At 41.1% G+C, this 15,800-nt stretch overlaps 2 protein-coding genes across 4 annotated transcripts in view; one reads left to right on the top strand and one right to left on the bottom strand.

Annotated features, from left to right (window-relative positions):
* The first annotated feature begins 1,661 nt into the window (after positions 1-1,661).
* LOC103129522 (DENN domain-containing protein 1B-like) lies at positions 1,662-10,335 on the top strand. Its single transcript, XM_007540666.2, has 3 exons — positions 1,662-2,668; positions 3,433-3,658; positions 4,579-10,335. The coding sequence occupies exons 1-3, from the start codon at positions 2,604-2,606 to the stop codon at positions 5,452-5,454; spliced, it is 1,167 nt and encodes a 388-aa protein (XP_007540728.1). The 5' UTR covers positions 1,662-2,603; the 3' UTR covers positions 5,455-10,335.
* A 234-nt stretch (positions 10,336-10,569) lies between these two features.
* Positions 10,570-15,800, bottom strand: part of LOC103129528 (protein crumbs homolog 1-like) — a 28,968-nt gene continuing 23,737 nt past the window's right edge. For 2 of the 3 annotated variants that reach the window (XM_016665176.1, XM_016665180.1), the window contains one exon: positions 10,570-11,789. In XM_016665176.1, coding sequence (XP_016520662.1) covers positions 11,571-11,789 — 219 coding nt within the window. In that variant the 3' untranslated portion in view covers positions 10,570-11,570. The remainder of the gene's footprint in view (positions 11,790-15,800) is intronic. The other variant, XM_016665177.1, reaches the window with a different exon arrangement.

The following is a 15,800-nucleotide window of genomic DNA, read 5'->3' as shown; positions in this document are numbered from 1 at the left end:
GAGCGGCTCGGCCAATCAGCGGTGCCGCCACATGTGTTCATGTTTAGCCTGATGGCTGAGAGGCTTAAGTGGCTACTGCACACATCTCCTCCACTGACTTTTATGGAGAAAGTGGCACTTTAACTCTTTGTGTTTTTTTGGTAATAGGGTGCGGATGTGATGGAGTGTGCGTGTTGGCGTGCGCGTCTCTCATGGCCGAACACGGGCCCTAAATGAGGGCAGCGCAGCCACACGTTACATTCCGCCTGTCTGGCTGGCACTGGTGCCACTAATCAGGACCAGCTTGATTCGCAGTTACTCTCCCCCTGAAACTCGCCCCTACACACACACACACACACACACACATTCATCCATACACACACCATTCCCATCAATTCATACAAAGTTCTTCCTCACCTTCCTATGTTTCCTTCTCTCCACTTTCCATTCATCGCCCTGTTTGCTGGTCACATGTTCGGTTGCCTTTGACTGCTTTTCTTTACCTTTTCACCTCGAGCTGGAGTCATTTTCTGTCTGAGGAGTTTCATTATTGTGTATTTGACGCTTCCAGAGTAACAGTGCGTGAAAAAAAACATGGAGGTGGAGCTAAGTGCTCTTAAAGATACCCAACCAGTGGTGTGTATAATCCTTATTAACAAAATGCACTGACAATAAAACCACATGTAGGTGCTGAAGTGTGGCAAGATTCTATAAAATTACGTTTTGAAAACAAGAAATAAGTCGCTAATTGTGCTTTATGTGAATTTGGGTTGATGACATCACAAGGGGCAGAAGAAAGAAGCCGGTCAGCTGGCATCAGTGAAGAAACTTTAGTCTTTTGAATTTTCTCTTTTGACATGTAAGGAGGAAAACCAGGAGAAGAAATGATTAATTTCAGTAACCATCTTAGTTTTTGACAAAGCAGCTAAACAAGAGTTAATTTTGTCTAAATCATGTAATCCAGCTGAAGTGGACAAAGAGTCTGAAATTGAAAAGTGAAGAGTTAAAGCTTTGGCTCATGCTACATCTTGGATTGGATGAAGAATATGTTTTATATGCGCCAGAACAAATGGAAGCACAGTGGCACAAATGTAAGTCTGGCTGCCCGGTGATCCGTTTTGACCATAATGTATCAGAAAAACATGGCTGTAAATTATCACCAAGGATCTTAGAGTTGTTATTAAACACCTTTGAAGATGGAAATTGAATTAAAAATGCGAATAAAGAGAAAAATGTAAACAATACAAATGGATCCGAAAGGACTCCGAGTTGCCTGATAGGATGTCACCAGAGGCAAAGTGGAGGTCAGATTTGATCCTGTGATAAATTTTCCTGAATGATAAATTGTCTCAGAAGTTATTGCAATAAACGATAATACTGTTGTTTGTAGACCATTTTCAAGTAAGATAGTGGTGATGGTGGCAAAATAAGGCAGGAACACTTCAAAGTCTAATAAACATTTACCACTGGAGCTGGAAAACATTTTAAATATCCAAAACAATTTATCAAAATGTCAGAAACAATGAATAGAATGAATTATGAAGTCTGTGTAAACTAAACTGTCCTTTAAAAACAAAGATCTAGTCGAGACCAAAGCACCAGACTGAAGACTTTTGTCATCCAGTTTTTGGTAGAAAGAGAGAAAAGAGAAGAACAATAAATCATGCAAATGGAAATTATTGAGTTTGTTTTAATTTATCATGTTTGATTTATCCCTTATATTTCTACAAAGAACAGTTTAAGAAGTAGAGAAACAGACCATGGCGTTTTGTTCCAACTCCACTTAGATCCAGTTTGATTTTACAGAAAAGTCTGTCAGCTTTAGAAAGATGCTTGGCTGAAGCTCCTGATTGTGTCTGAAGGAACCGCAGACTGGGGGACAGTTAGAGCAAAAGAAAACAGACACAGAAGGTGAGCAGCAAACACCAAAGAGTGTAAATTAGAAGATGAGAGATAGTGTTAACATCAGTGAACATGAACACATAGTGAGAGGAACATGTGCGTCGTAGTGGAAGGCATGTTAATAAGTGGCCTGGGGCAGATTTGGGCTCCCATGGGGGGGAGTCCTGCCCTGCTCTGTAAAGCTTCTGTCTCTTCCTTAACCCGCCCATTAAACACGGTACACAGGTGGCTTATTAAACCCACCGCGGCAGACAGCTACGCTCCACACTGATCACTCAGCTCTCTGCTGTGACAAATACAATCACATGTGCTGGTGCCGTAATGCAAATGATCAATGCAGTCACCCGTGTTGCGGCGCTCAAGTGCCTTTTAGCTTCTACGTAATGCTGAGCTCGGCAAATTACTGCAGGGGATCTTAAAGGGCTTTCTTTTCCCCTGCAGATCCAAATTTGACAAATTTAGTCTCAACCCTCAGGGTCTGGACTCATTAAAACAAGATCCTTGTTCTCTCTTATGGGGACTCACCTGACACACACTTTTTTTTTCTGTAGTGTTATGAATCCCTCCATCTCTGCAGAACCCTGGTTGTTATTATTACAGTGTAACCGAGACCCCCCGATCCCCTCGGGTCCACTTTTGTTGTGATCATATTATTCTGAGTGTGTAACCACATCCGCTTGCTTTGTTATTCTCATTAACAGCACAACTTAAACAAGTCTCCCATGAGCGTGGGCCCTCGAGATCTTGGCTATGGGCTCGACGATGATGAGTTGGACACTGCGAGCAAGTAAGTAGCTGAAGGCGACGCTTTATTTTTCTTTTCTGTATAAACAAAGATGCCAGATTAGGCAACTTTGGCTGATTGAGAAGTTGACTGCCTTTGGTCCAGACAGAAAGTCATATGTTTCTGTTGCTAATGGTAACACTGCCCTCCAGTGGAGCCATTTGCTTACAGCATCATTTGATGGACACAGCTGCAGGGCTGCTGCAGCTCCAGGGGCATTTCAGTAAATTTAATCCAAAAGGTAATTTGTTTCAGCAAATCAGTTCAAAAAGTGCTCACTGTGGGGTTTTGGTCAGGCCAGTTTCCTGGGTCCAAAGTTTTCAGCACTGGCTGTGCACTGAAATAACCAGAGTGGACCAACACCCTGACTATAGAAAGTTAAGTTATTAATTTATTTTTATAATATTTATTTACACAACTCCCACTGAGATGCTAATTTTAGCATTTATCTTCTCATCTAACAACATATTTTGTTTCTCAGCTCCTGACAGAAAAGCCTTACTTTTATAAAAGCTCAAACATCTGTAAGCGTGTTATGGACACGCTTTGGGGTTTTTCCTCATATGACATTTAAACACTGAAAAATTTCTGATATTCTGCACAGCTGACATTTATCCTGACCTTTTGTGGTTATACTGGAATGGAAACTCTTAATTTATAAAATTTACTGTGCAGGAACCTTGCGTTAGTCACCTCTCTTATTTTTAATACATTACGTTAAATATAATTGTGCTAAGTGTTTTTATTTGTGTTTTTTTTTAATCCAGGATCTCCTCTGAAGACAGCGGCGAGGTCCGTTCGTACACTGAAGACAGCGACGACTCGGACTCCTTCTATCCGGACATCGACCCGTCACCTTCCAGCCAGATGAACCTGCTGGAGGAAATCCTGGATTCTCTGACCACAACAACAACGGACCAAGGAAAACTCAGTGCTGCCAAGAGCTTGGACTTCTTTAGGTCCCTGGATGACTTGGATGACTACAAGGTCCAGGTATGCCAGACAGATTAATTTAATCTGTGAGAGAATGAAGATGCAAAACAAAGACTAGAACTTATGGAGCCCCCTAGAGGACATGGGGGGAAATGTTTACTTTTGCGTTCCTGCGCAATTCTGTATTTTAGTCAGTTCTTGAATACAGAAAGTCTTTCTGCTACAATTTAAGGTTTTTCCATGTATGTCGATGTCTTGTTTGTGACTTATCTAAAGTTTTGTAACATTTTCTTTTTGGTTAAATGCACCACAAACTTATGTGCAAAATGACAGAGCAAAACAGATCAAACATGGACTTTCCATCCCTACTCCAAAACATAAACATGACAGAAACTTTCTGCAAGAAAGAAGGAATACATCCAAACTGTTTTGACTCTTTGAGTTTTTTTTCACAAGGTAATTTTGCCATTTGACGGTTTTGTTTGTCTGTTACCTGAAGGGTTAAAAAGACATTTTAATGTGGAGTCCCATCTTCACTGGAAGATATTATATAAACAAACCTTAGTAGATAGATTTTAAACCATTTTTTGCACCAAAGAGTGAAGAGTGAACATGTTTTCATTGAGGCTTTAAAGGTGAACATATGTAGAATTTTAAAATGATATTTGTCATCAATGTGACTGTAGGAATGAGGGTGTATTTGCTAGTTTATTGCGAAGGAAGGTAATCGTTTTGTATGGACATGAGGAAAGAAGTTGAAACGCGGAGAGGATAAAATGTTTTGTTAAAATAGATGTATGTAAAAATCCAGGAATGATTCTTATTTGCTTAAGTTTACATTTTTATGTCTTAACAAAACATAAGCTCTGTGTTTGGTTCATCATTTGGAGTGACTGATATAAAACACAACTTACAGACTCTTAGAGTGCAGATGCATTTTCTTTTTTGTAATTCCTGTTTTTTTTTTTTACCTCCTCCAGTCAAAGCCATCTCCTTGCAGCCACTCCGCAGCTGCAGACGACAGCAGCTTTGACGGCGGCGCCGATCATGGCGGATGGAACATGGGCCAGGATGACAGCGCCGTCCATGGGAAACACCTTCCTCCATCCCCACGCAGGCAGCCCAACAAAAGCAGCCTGAAGAGGTCCGGAAACCTCGCAGCCTTCTCTGCAGTGACCCCCTGCTCCGCTTCTCCTCCTTCTCTAGATGCCAACGGCACCAAGTCGGATCCTCCTCCCCTCTTCTCCTCCAAGTCCCGTCCCGATTCCCACCTCATGCCTTCGGGTCGACCTCCAGGAGACCACCGGTTGTCCTATTCCCCCCTGCTGCTCCATAAAGTTACACCCCCATTCTCACCTGCGGCTCAGCCAGACTCTTCTCCGGAACCGACCAGCCGGAGTCGCACCATCTCAGACCCTCAGTGCAACTCCGAGCCCTCCCAAACCCAGAACCAAACCGGGTCCACCGGCATCCTGAGGAGAAAGGTCATGTCCAAAGAGATGGTGAAAAACTTCCACGAGCGGTCGGTCCGGAGGCAGCGCAGCAGAGGAAACCATGACAGCCAGACGAGCCCAACGAAGAGCAGCCAGGTCCAGGTCCCCTGGAAGAAGGAGGAGGAGGAGGAGGAGAGGAAGGAGGAGAAGGAGACTCCCAAAGACAAGCTGCTGGGCTTTGGGCTGTGTCTGGGTCAGTGTGAAGGCTCGGAGACGGCTGGAGGGCCGGACCCGGGCCTGCTGGAGGAGATAGAGTCCATGTGTTGCCTCAGCTCATCGCTTCACAGCAGCCTGCATCTCTCTCAAGTCCACTGCAGCAACAGCCACCATCAGGTCCAAGGAAAAGCCACAGAGAAGTCCTAAAGATGACAGGAAAAGGAAAACTGACTCAGGTTCCTGTCCTCTGTTACAGCTGATCAGCTGATAAGGGAACGTTATGAACAAACCTAATAAGGGCCAAAACAAACAAAAAGCCTCAGAGCAAAGAGCTGGTCGCGCTGAATGGAAGCACTGCAGAGTTCTCCATCTGTCCTCCATCTACTGGAAGAGAAACTTGGTCAAATAAATTATTTTACATAAAGAATACCTCAAAAACATGGTGGAGAGTGAGTGAAATTATAAAAAGCATCCAATTATGATTCAAATCAGGAATACATACTGATAAACGGTGAAGTAAATTTAAACGCACATACATTTACTAGATATTAATGTTTAAACTTAATCTATAAAATAAATAAGATGCATGAGAATAGGTGGAGATTTCTGCTCAGTTTCAGTTCAGTTTTTTTCTTCATCTGTCTGCAAAGATCTGAACACTAGAGATGCACTGATCACCATTTCCAGGCCGATACCGATTTCTGATCCTCCTCCAGGTCTGAACTGTCGAAACTGTTTCGTTTTTCTGAGGACCATAACACATAAAAGACAAATAAACATCCTGCAGGTTATTTTATAGAGGTGTTGTTATAAAATATGGCTTATTCTACGTTATGCTTCAAAGCAAATATTACTAAACATTATCTGATTTTAATAAACTAAAAGTGCATGGTTATCAGTTGACATTCTTACATTTTGTTGCATTTAATAAAATGTAAAATGCAAAATCTTTTACATTTTAAAGACTCAAAAATCTCATTTTTGAGTCTTTGGCCTGGAAAATTGGCTGATTCCAACGTCCAGCCGGTCGATCGGTGCATCTCTACTCAGCACTTTAGCTTCATTTATTTAATGTCAGTGCTTTGCAAGGATTTCAAAGGGCCAATTTCCCCTAAACACAACATTATGTTTCGCTGAACTCTGTGTTCTGAACATTTCATGCTAAAAATTTGCACTCGTGGATTAATTTCTGATAATCACCCATTACTACCTTGTACTAAACTGCAAAACCAGCAAGATGCACAATGTCCACGCAGGCCTTTGAAACTAATTAAACTCAGTTGGATTTGTGATTTTGATCACCATGCCTTAAGCGGACATGTGATTTGTTTTGATACTGATGTCTTAAACTTTAGAAATCACTGCAGGTACTTTCTAATCAGAATCCTAAACACAGCAGTTCACATTCACAGAGAAGTAGATGTTCTTGATGAGTTTTGCGTTGTTTTTGTGCGAATGTTACTCCTACCTGTTAAGACTAAATACCTGATGAAGCAAAGAGTCGCATGACTGAGAAAAGCCAGAGTTTTTACTTCATTTTTCTGTATGTTTCTGTTTCCATCGGCCTTTTGCTGCTCTTAGCATGTTTCTCAACGCCTGCTTTACAAATTGAGAACAGTTGTTGGCGAACTTTGAAGGATTTTGATGAACCCAATCCCACAGTCGGTCCAAAACAAGCTCCGTTCCCGTTATTCCACCTCTCTGTGCTTTTTCCCTAACCTCTGTGTGGCACTTTGCCTTAAGGCTGTTTACGCTCTGAAGATATCAACCACAAAATGGGTCATGAATAGCAGGAATATGTCGTGTTGAAGTTTTTGAAAGATTAATTTAAACTGTGTGGAATCTTGTTGACAGGTATCATGCTTTTGTTTTTCCTTCTTTTTTTTGTCTCTTTTCCTTTCTTTGTGTTTTAATAGGAAATGCAACCTCTGTCTGACTAGGAAACCCTCTGCACTGTACTGCAGTGGAGGACGATTGTACTGTAATGAAGCAATATACTGCAGGTTGCTGCGTGGATGAAATGTGTTCAGGGTCTAAAGTATTTTTATAAGCGTCTCTCCTGTGGAGAGAAGCATCAGCATCCAGGGATCCCGGCTTCGTGTCGTTCTCTGCGTCACCACAAACCCAGAGGAAGAGAAAACGCTTTCGCTCGCTCGGGTTGGGATTACTACATTTATGGTCCGTTGTTCTTATGATTTATGCCAGACGCCAGTCGCTGTGGCAGTTTAATAGCGGCTGTTTCTCCACTTCTCGAGTGCTGCTCTGCGTTAACGATTTGCCCATAAAGTCTTTGGCGTGCTTCTAAAAAGCTAAAAAGAATCAGTCATGGTAATTCCAAGAATGGTTAAAGACAAAGAAAAATACAAAGTCCAGAACAGTTTCTGCACTGGCCTCGCTCACTGTAAACACTTTAACAAACTTGTGTACTATGCAAATATTTAGAAATCTTAAAAGAGGCCAGTTTTCTTCACCACTCGGGTAACTGGGAATGTCCCAGTGAGGAATTATTTTCCTCCCTGATAGTAATCAGTAGCTTAAGATTACGGCATTTGCTGCCACAGAGTCTGAGCCCAATAAGTCTTGAAATAATAACACACACAAGCTTAAATATGCCGATTCGATCAGTTTTGTGATTGTGTCCAACATAACTCACTCATCAGTGATGTGCCAGACGGCAACGGCTATTTTTATCCAACCGGTTTTTAAGCGTCTGTAATGTTTTACTCCTGCTTATGATGGCCATTGCTTGGTCCGGTTTGCTGAGATGCTAGGCTAACACTAGCATGTTTACCCTGGTTTAGTAATTTATTGATACATTTGACAGCTATCCAATCCCAAATGGACTTTGTTGATGAGATCTGACTACAGTTACTGTTACAGAAGTTGACAAAGCCACGTCTTGCTCCTGCTGATGAGACGCTCATCTGAAGTCCTGAAGTGCTCGGCTAATGCTAGCATGTCTCAACTTTGCTTAACCAGAACTCTAGCGGATTCTGAAGTCAGTTCTGACTGAACTTGCTAAATGCGGCTCACATTTTATTCCTGCTGATGATTTGTTTTTAATGCATAACAGTTTGCTGAAGTGCTAGGCTACTGTTAGCTAGTTTTTTCTTTGTTTTGCTTTGTCTTGACTATGTGAAACATATTTCAACCCTATTTGAGTTTGTAAAGTTACAGCTACACTCTTCAATAAAATCACTTCTTGCTCATACTGACAACTTTTTCATGCTAGTTTAACGCGCATGTTTTCTGGTTACATATTTGGTGGTGTTGACAAAATTTACAGAGAGTTGTTTTCTTGAATTACAAACTTAAAACAACATTCGTTTTAATGTCTAGTGTTTCCGCTGTTCTCCTTAACATTGACAGATGTCTGTGTGCTGCACATAACGCAGACTGGAACAAGCAGCATCCAATACAGTCTCTATTTGACTGTGAATGTCGTTGTAAAGGCTGAAAGGCGCTTCGTTTTGGAGATTAAAACTGTTTTGCAAACTGTGCACATGAAAATAGGTGTTGAGTTTTAAAAATCAGCAGCATGGTTTGCTAGAAGCGGCGCTGTGGTACCGGGAGTCGAGTCGGATACAGATTATTGGAAATGCTGAGATCAGGAGCCCGTCTCTTATAAAGAAATCCGTCCAAAAAAAAACAAAACAACTTTTAACATGTGTGAGTTGACCTTTACGGATGTAGTGTGTGCCTTATGCAGAACGTACCCCTCTGTGTAATCACAACATGGCACTAATTTCTAGACCAACTTTATTGTGGTAGGAACAGAGCATGTTGGGTTTTAATCAACAGGAAATCCCCCAAAATGAACTCTGGTGTCTTGTTCTCACGGCTGTGGTGAGTTTTAGTTTTTTTCTCTTTTGCGTTGGGGTTCGGAAATCTTCCTGCTCGTATTTAAAATAAAAAAAAAACCTTTTTTTTTTGTTCTTCTTTTGTAAACTGAATACTTTCTCTGATTGTACTCATAGCTTAACTGCTTGTATAGTTTGTGTGCATTTTTTTTTTCATTTCACTTTAACATCTTCCTTTGAATGGATTGAATTAAAATATATGTATAATTTTCAGAGGAGTTTCTCTAGTTGTTTTCATATGGATAAAAAAATTATTTTCAACTGAATAGATGTGTATTTTTTCTGGCTTGAATATATTTTACATGGATTAAATATATGAAATGTACGTTTATGATTGGTGTTGCATATTGTAAAGAGATGACGCCTGAGCTTTGAATGTTGGAGATTTTATTTTTGGAAAACGAGGAGAACATTAAGAAATGTCCCATGTAGCTGTAATAACGGTGCAGAAGGATGTGATGACTTGTGATCAGAAGAAACGGAGGCTGATGGTTGTTTGTACGTGATGCAGTGCTCAGTGTGTAACCTGCATGTTGGTACTGTACACTCTGTCGTGTATCTGTCCTGTTGGTACTCATATTATTTCAGTATTTAAAGCCTCCATAAAATCTGTGTAATTCTCTCTGTGCTTCACATTAAATTAGAAGTCGCCCGCTGCACATTTTTCCTGTCGGGGAAACAGATTTCTGCTGTTTTCTTGTTCCGCTCTGCGTCAGATTAGGGCGCGCTGTGGGAGGACAGGCCCACTTGAAAAGCTTTAGTGAGTTAGGTCCTGAAACCGAGACGGATTTTACATTTCAGGGTTAAGATGACACTGTGTAATGCTCACGGTAATTATATAGTTTTTGTTTTATAATTACAGGTTTGGAGTGAGGGGGGGCAAGGGGGGAGTCTGATGTAGCAGCTTTACAAACATTAACGTCATTTTTCCTGTCTGTATTTGAAGCCAGTGTCAGTGTAGTGACCGCCACGCTGAATGTTACAGTCAGCAGCTTTCTTCAGATTGGCCTCTTCATCAGGACTAACTCTTTGGTTATGATGTTTTCGGTTTTGTTTTGTTATTTTTTGTAACCTTTTTTTCTATTTTTTTGATGGTGTGCACTTTTGCATGTGCTCATCGTGGCTGTGTCACAGCTGAGGTCAATCTAATGTGCTACTGATGAGTAACCTGGTACAACAGCACACAATGTACACACTGTGAACGGGAAATAAACAATGTTTCATGCTCTGCCGTGTTCAGACTGAATTTCTTTGAACATACACCTTCCTTTGTGTCTTTATTTGGATTTGAAATGTTGACTTTAATATTTAATGGAAGGGGTTTAGCAAAACAAAAGTTAAAATTTAGATCTTTGCATGCGTAAATATGCTAAAATTCATTTTTGAAAACATTTAAATGCATGTTTTTCTTCTTTTTAAAAAAATAATCTCATTTAAATAATCATCCACCTTATCCATGTAATAATTTGTGGCAGTTTGGGCCACAACAATGAGCTTTTTATTATCTTAACACTTGACAGACAATAAATCAATAAACATTCTAATCAATTGACACAGAAATAAAGTAACAGAAAGTTTAAAAAAACTGTTTTTAAAAGAACATTTATAGGCATATACAGTGTAGAAATAAAGTTTAAGCAATTATTGGCCTGTTTGAAGCACTTGAGTTTTTTTACACTTTGAATCAGTTCTTTAAAGAAAATTGTTCCCTAAAAAAATAAAAGCTGAAGCACTAATTGAGAATCACACATTCATTTTAGTCATTGTATATTTTAGTGGCTTAGATCTTTACAGATGTGAAAAAGAGGGGAAAACGGATGCAAAGGTCCTAAAATTACAAATAAATTCCTAAAACGTGTAGCATGCGTCTACATCAGTTGTTTTCTGATCCTCCTAAACTTGATTAAGTGACAAGAAATCCTAATAAAATACATTGAGATTAAAGTGTATTTATTTAATGCATGTATTCTCATACATTTATCTCATAGATGTGTTCAATATAAAACCAGTTTAACATCTCCAGTCAGAACAAAAACTGTTTCTCATTGTTGTTATACCTCTAAAACGAAAATAAAGTGTATGCTGCATATGTGTTGTGCCCCTTTTACTCTGACACCCTTTTAAAAAAAATGCAACCAATTTATTGCATTAAATAGTAAAATAAGTTGAAATTTGTGATTCTAACCTGACAAAATGAAGAAAAGAAATCATGAATCCTTAAGATTTCCTAGAACAAAGTAGGAACATTTTCTGAATTTAAATAAACACATTAAACAGAAATACATTCAGAGTGTGTGCACCTAAAGCTGACCTGCAGCATGCAGGAGCCTGGATTCAGTCATTTGCATGAAATGTTTCACTCAATGAAAGCAGCAGCAGTGTGAAATGTTTCCATGCAGGCTATGAATCCGTTCTGGTCCATCTGCTTCTCTCAGGTTTGTCTCCAAATCCAACACCTGGATCTCATATGAGTCTCTCCATCGGCGGCGGCTGCGTGATGCTCCACATCTCCACCCGGGATCCGTCTTTCTCCTGCCGGCTGGGGCTGTAGGTGCCGTGGGTGGCGCGTCGATTCAGAGCGGACACCAACCCGACGGAGGTCAGGATCAGCACCAGAAGCAGGAGGACAGATGCCAGACTGATGGACAGCAAGAGGTTGGAGGTCAAACTCTCAGAGGTCAGCTGGAGGGACAGAGGAGTCGCATGTGATTTATTTAAGTAAGTCATATTTTTTTGGATGCTCTTACACTCATTTTTTTTTTCCTCCCCTCACACTTTTTCCTCCCCTGACTCCTTCACACTACACCAGGCGCTCCACGCGCGCTGCCAGCGTGCTGATGGATGTGTTTCCCAGCACAGCAGGTGGGTTGCGACCACCAGAAGCCTGGAGCTGCCGCGGCCTGAAACCTCCCTCCGTCTGCCGCCTCTCACGCAGCTTGGCTGCGACGAGCGCCAGCCCCAGCATCGCCGCTATCGCCAAGCAGACCAGACACGGTGCCAGCACTGCAGCCACCCGCGAGCTGTGTGGAGCACGCGCCGTCTGTGAGGGATCACAAACACACACACACACACACACACGCATACACACATACAGCCAAGATGCTGCCTGATGATCCCGTCCTATCAGAACTGGCACCACGATCCATTGTCCCCAAAATAGCTCCCACAAACAAACACCAAAGCCCTTTAAAGCGGGAATAAAAGCGAAATCTGATTCGTCTGAAATCTGCTCCTAAAAGGCACAGAGCATCTTATTGTGGAACCAGAGACCCTGAAAAAACTAAATGTATGAAGGAAACAAATCACAATTGGTCTTTAATTCGTTTTCATGCCAGATAAGTAGTAAAAAATAACCTTTTCTGAAACATAGTAGCTCTTTGAGGCACGCCCACTAAAGCAGCAAAATACTTTTTAAAGCGGCGGTATTATGTATTTTCCAGGCACATAGAGCCATTTTATAACACAATCAAGTAACTATGCTACTTTCAAAATACTGCATATGTTAAATATCCCTTAAAAATTTGACTTTGCAATTTAACACTTTGAAATTTTTTGGCTCTGTCTCTTTAAGAAGCTCCTGCTCTTTCAGACTCTCCTTCAGGATGTCATCACAACATTAAGTAATTATGCCTTTAACAGCATTTTTACCAGCTTTTCAGTCAGAAACACAGCAGATGCGCAGTTCCACCAGATGTTTGCTAATTCCTGCTGGCTAGTCTGAAGGAGCTGAGTGAGGGAGCTGTGGGGAAGGCTTGCCTCTGTGAGGCAGAAACTCAGCCGCAGGCTGCAGCTGGAAGGAGGAGCTTCTGGAAAAGACGGCCATCAGTGGGACCAAGCATTTTGCAAATCTGAATGGTTGCCATGGGAAATTCAATAATTTCTCAAACATGCATGAATGAAACAAAGCAACACTCCAGGTATGGTTTTGATGAGGGAATAACATTATATCATGATGTAAGGCTAAAAAAATAAATTATTTTACATAATACTGGCCCTTTAAATAATATTTCCAGTAACCAATATTTTTTTCCCAGAAGGCTGAGCATGGCTCCATGTTATAAAGCATTGCATTGTCTATCTTAAAGAATATTTCTATTAAAGTTTTTGTCACAAATGATCATTCTCCTCCAAATACAAGCAGATTGGCCTCATCATGGCACGCTCATATATGACAGAGTAGGATGCCGGTCTGCTGAGTCTCAAAGCCATTGCTTTGACGATATTTCTCTGAATTTTGTCGTATTTATAGAATCGAACCACCTTATAAATCTTCACTGCATGAACTGAAATCGTTACTTTTGCCTCAGGTAGACGTGGGTTATGAACCAGTGGCGTTCCACATGTAGCTCTTTTCTCTTTCTTGAGCTGTTTTACATACTTCTCTCTGCTGGAGTTGAGAATAAAAATGACTATTGCAAGCTACAAGCTTGGAAACAACTGAAAAATACACAAAATGATGATTTGTGCCTTTTAAAGCTTTGCAGCACTTTGATCTTTGCAGACAACAAACCACCACCTGGAAATGATAACGTTCTGCAGAGAACACTGGAAAAAAATCTTACCAAGAGTTTTTAGTGCAATTACAAATGCAAACTTGAACTAACTTACAAATAACTTTTCAGTGAGCTATGGAAACTTAATATTGATAGACTGGCACATTACTTACAACATGGGAAAAAAATGTCTTGCTAAAAGTGAAATAATTTGCCAGTGGCACTAATATTTTCTTAATTCAATGTTAACTTAAAACAAGCTCCTAGATCTTGCTTAAAAGTTACTTGTAAGTTAGTTTTGTTGAATTTCAAGTGTACTAATATATTTGCAGTAGAAACCAGACCAAAAACACTTTAAAGATTCTGTGTTTTCCTAGTGAAAAGCACAAGTCCTGACAGAAATCACAGTGAATTAAGGAAATCAAAGCCCCTAAATGCTGCGGCGGAGTAAATATTAGCTTTTCATTAACCAGCAGTAGAAAACAGAGCAGCACTTACACCAGTGGTTGTGGTTGGTGTCACTGCTGTGACTCTCTGAGTCGCTGCTACAAGGTTACAACAGCGTTAGCAGCTGTAAGTCTCCACAACACTTCAATTCCCTGCTGACAGCATCTTCACAACTAAAAGCTTCTTGCTGAACTTGGCAGGTTACACAAAAATAATCTCAGAAGTCAGCAAACTTTACACTGAGCAATCAACATGGAAACATACTGTAATTCTAATTTAAAATACAACCATCCGTATCCCGAGGCAAAAAATAACCCTGGCGCTCATGCTTGACGCCGTAGACATGAGAGTTTCCTTCCCCCTGCTACAAAGTTCTTTGTTGACTCTTGGAAAGTGCTTACCTGTCACTGCAGCACAGTTGGCTGTCAGAGCGAGTGTGACACAAGCGAGCCGGAGCAGCCTGCAGCCAGGACCTGCCATCAGTCACCGAGTGCCTCAGACGCAGACACAGAGATGTCTAACTAACCAGTCTCTGAGGTGCAGAGCGAGGCCACCCTGAAGCCTCTGCAGAGCTGCTCCGCACACAGCAGAGACGGCAGCGATGCTTCCCTGCTGTCAGCACTATCAACCTGCTCTGCGTGTGTGTGTGTGTGTGGGCGTGTGTGTGTGCCTGCCAGATAAGCTGCCCTCATACGTTTCTGTGAAGCAGACCGAACTTCTGTGAATGCCACCAGCTCTCTGCTGAAACTGCACTTCAGCACCAGATGCTGCTTTTTCCCTTTTTCTCCCCTTGTCTCTCTCTCTCTCTGTCTCTCTATCTCTCTTTCTCTCTCTCTTTCTCTCTCTCTCTCTCTTTTTTTCTTTTTTTTGCTGGCAAAGCACATTTCTTCCTCTCCGCTTCTTTTGCTCTCAAAGGATGGCCACATCAGTGCCAACAGTGAAAAACCACTTCCCCCGTTTCCTCCCTGCTCTGCTTCCCCACTGTCAGGGCTACCTGTGCCTCCAAAGGACACACAGACGCACACACACATGCCTCAACTTAAAAAAAAAAAATGTTGCAACGACATGATGACGGGTGCAGGTTGAAAGGAGATGGGTGCCACTATTGGTGCACTTTACGTTCAAAAGGTCTGTATAGATTTTGTAAATGTGTGAACTGTGCTAAAGAAGCATTTTCTCTTGTGCTAATCAGGTTTACTAATCAATCAGCCAGATATAGGAACCTTGTTGGCTCCTGATTGGTGAATAGCAATTTAAATACTGAAAAATTCTCTACCTATTTGCTAAATGCACTAAAAGTTTGTCAGGAAGCACATCAACCAACCACAAGCTTCCTGAGTTTTCTTTTACTCAATGCATAAACCCAGATAATGTTCTATTCTTTTTTTCATCTTCTGTTGGTATGTGTGTTTCATCACTTCTCACAGATTCTTAATTGGTGTTAGATCTGGACTTTGAGTGGGCCATTCTAACACATGGATGTGCAATAATCTACACCACGTGTCAAACCCGAGGCCCTGGGGCCGAATCCGGCCAGCCATAACTTTTTATGTGGCCCTCTAGACTCCAGAGGAACTCATAAACAGAACCCTCAAGATAACAGTCGTGTGCTTAAATGTTATTTCAATCAGTCAAACCAAAGTTTGTTTTTTATCTATATGCTGCCAAACTACATCAATGTAAAGAGATGTTCGATATTATCTAACTCTAAGAGTGAAGACGGATATTTATTTAGATTAAAACGTTTTGTTTT

Source organism: Poecilia formosa, unplaced genomic scaffold, assembly GCF_000485575.1.
Source record: "Poecilia formosa unplaced genomic scaffold, Poecilia_formosa-5.1.2 Scaffold553, whole genome shotgun sequence".
In the NCBI taxonomy this organism is placed as follows: Eukaryota; Metazoa; Chordata; class Actinopteri; order Cyprinodontiformes; family Poeciliidae; genus Poecilia; species Poecilia formosa.
This window is presented reverse-complemented; position numbering and strand designations above follow the sequence as displayed.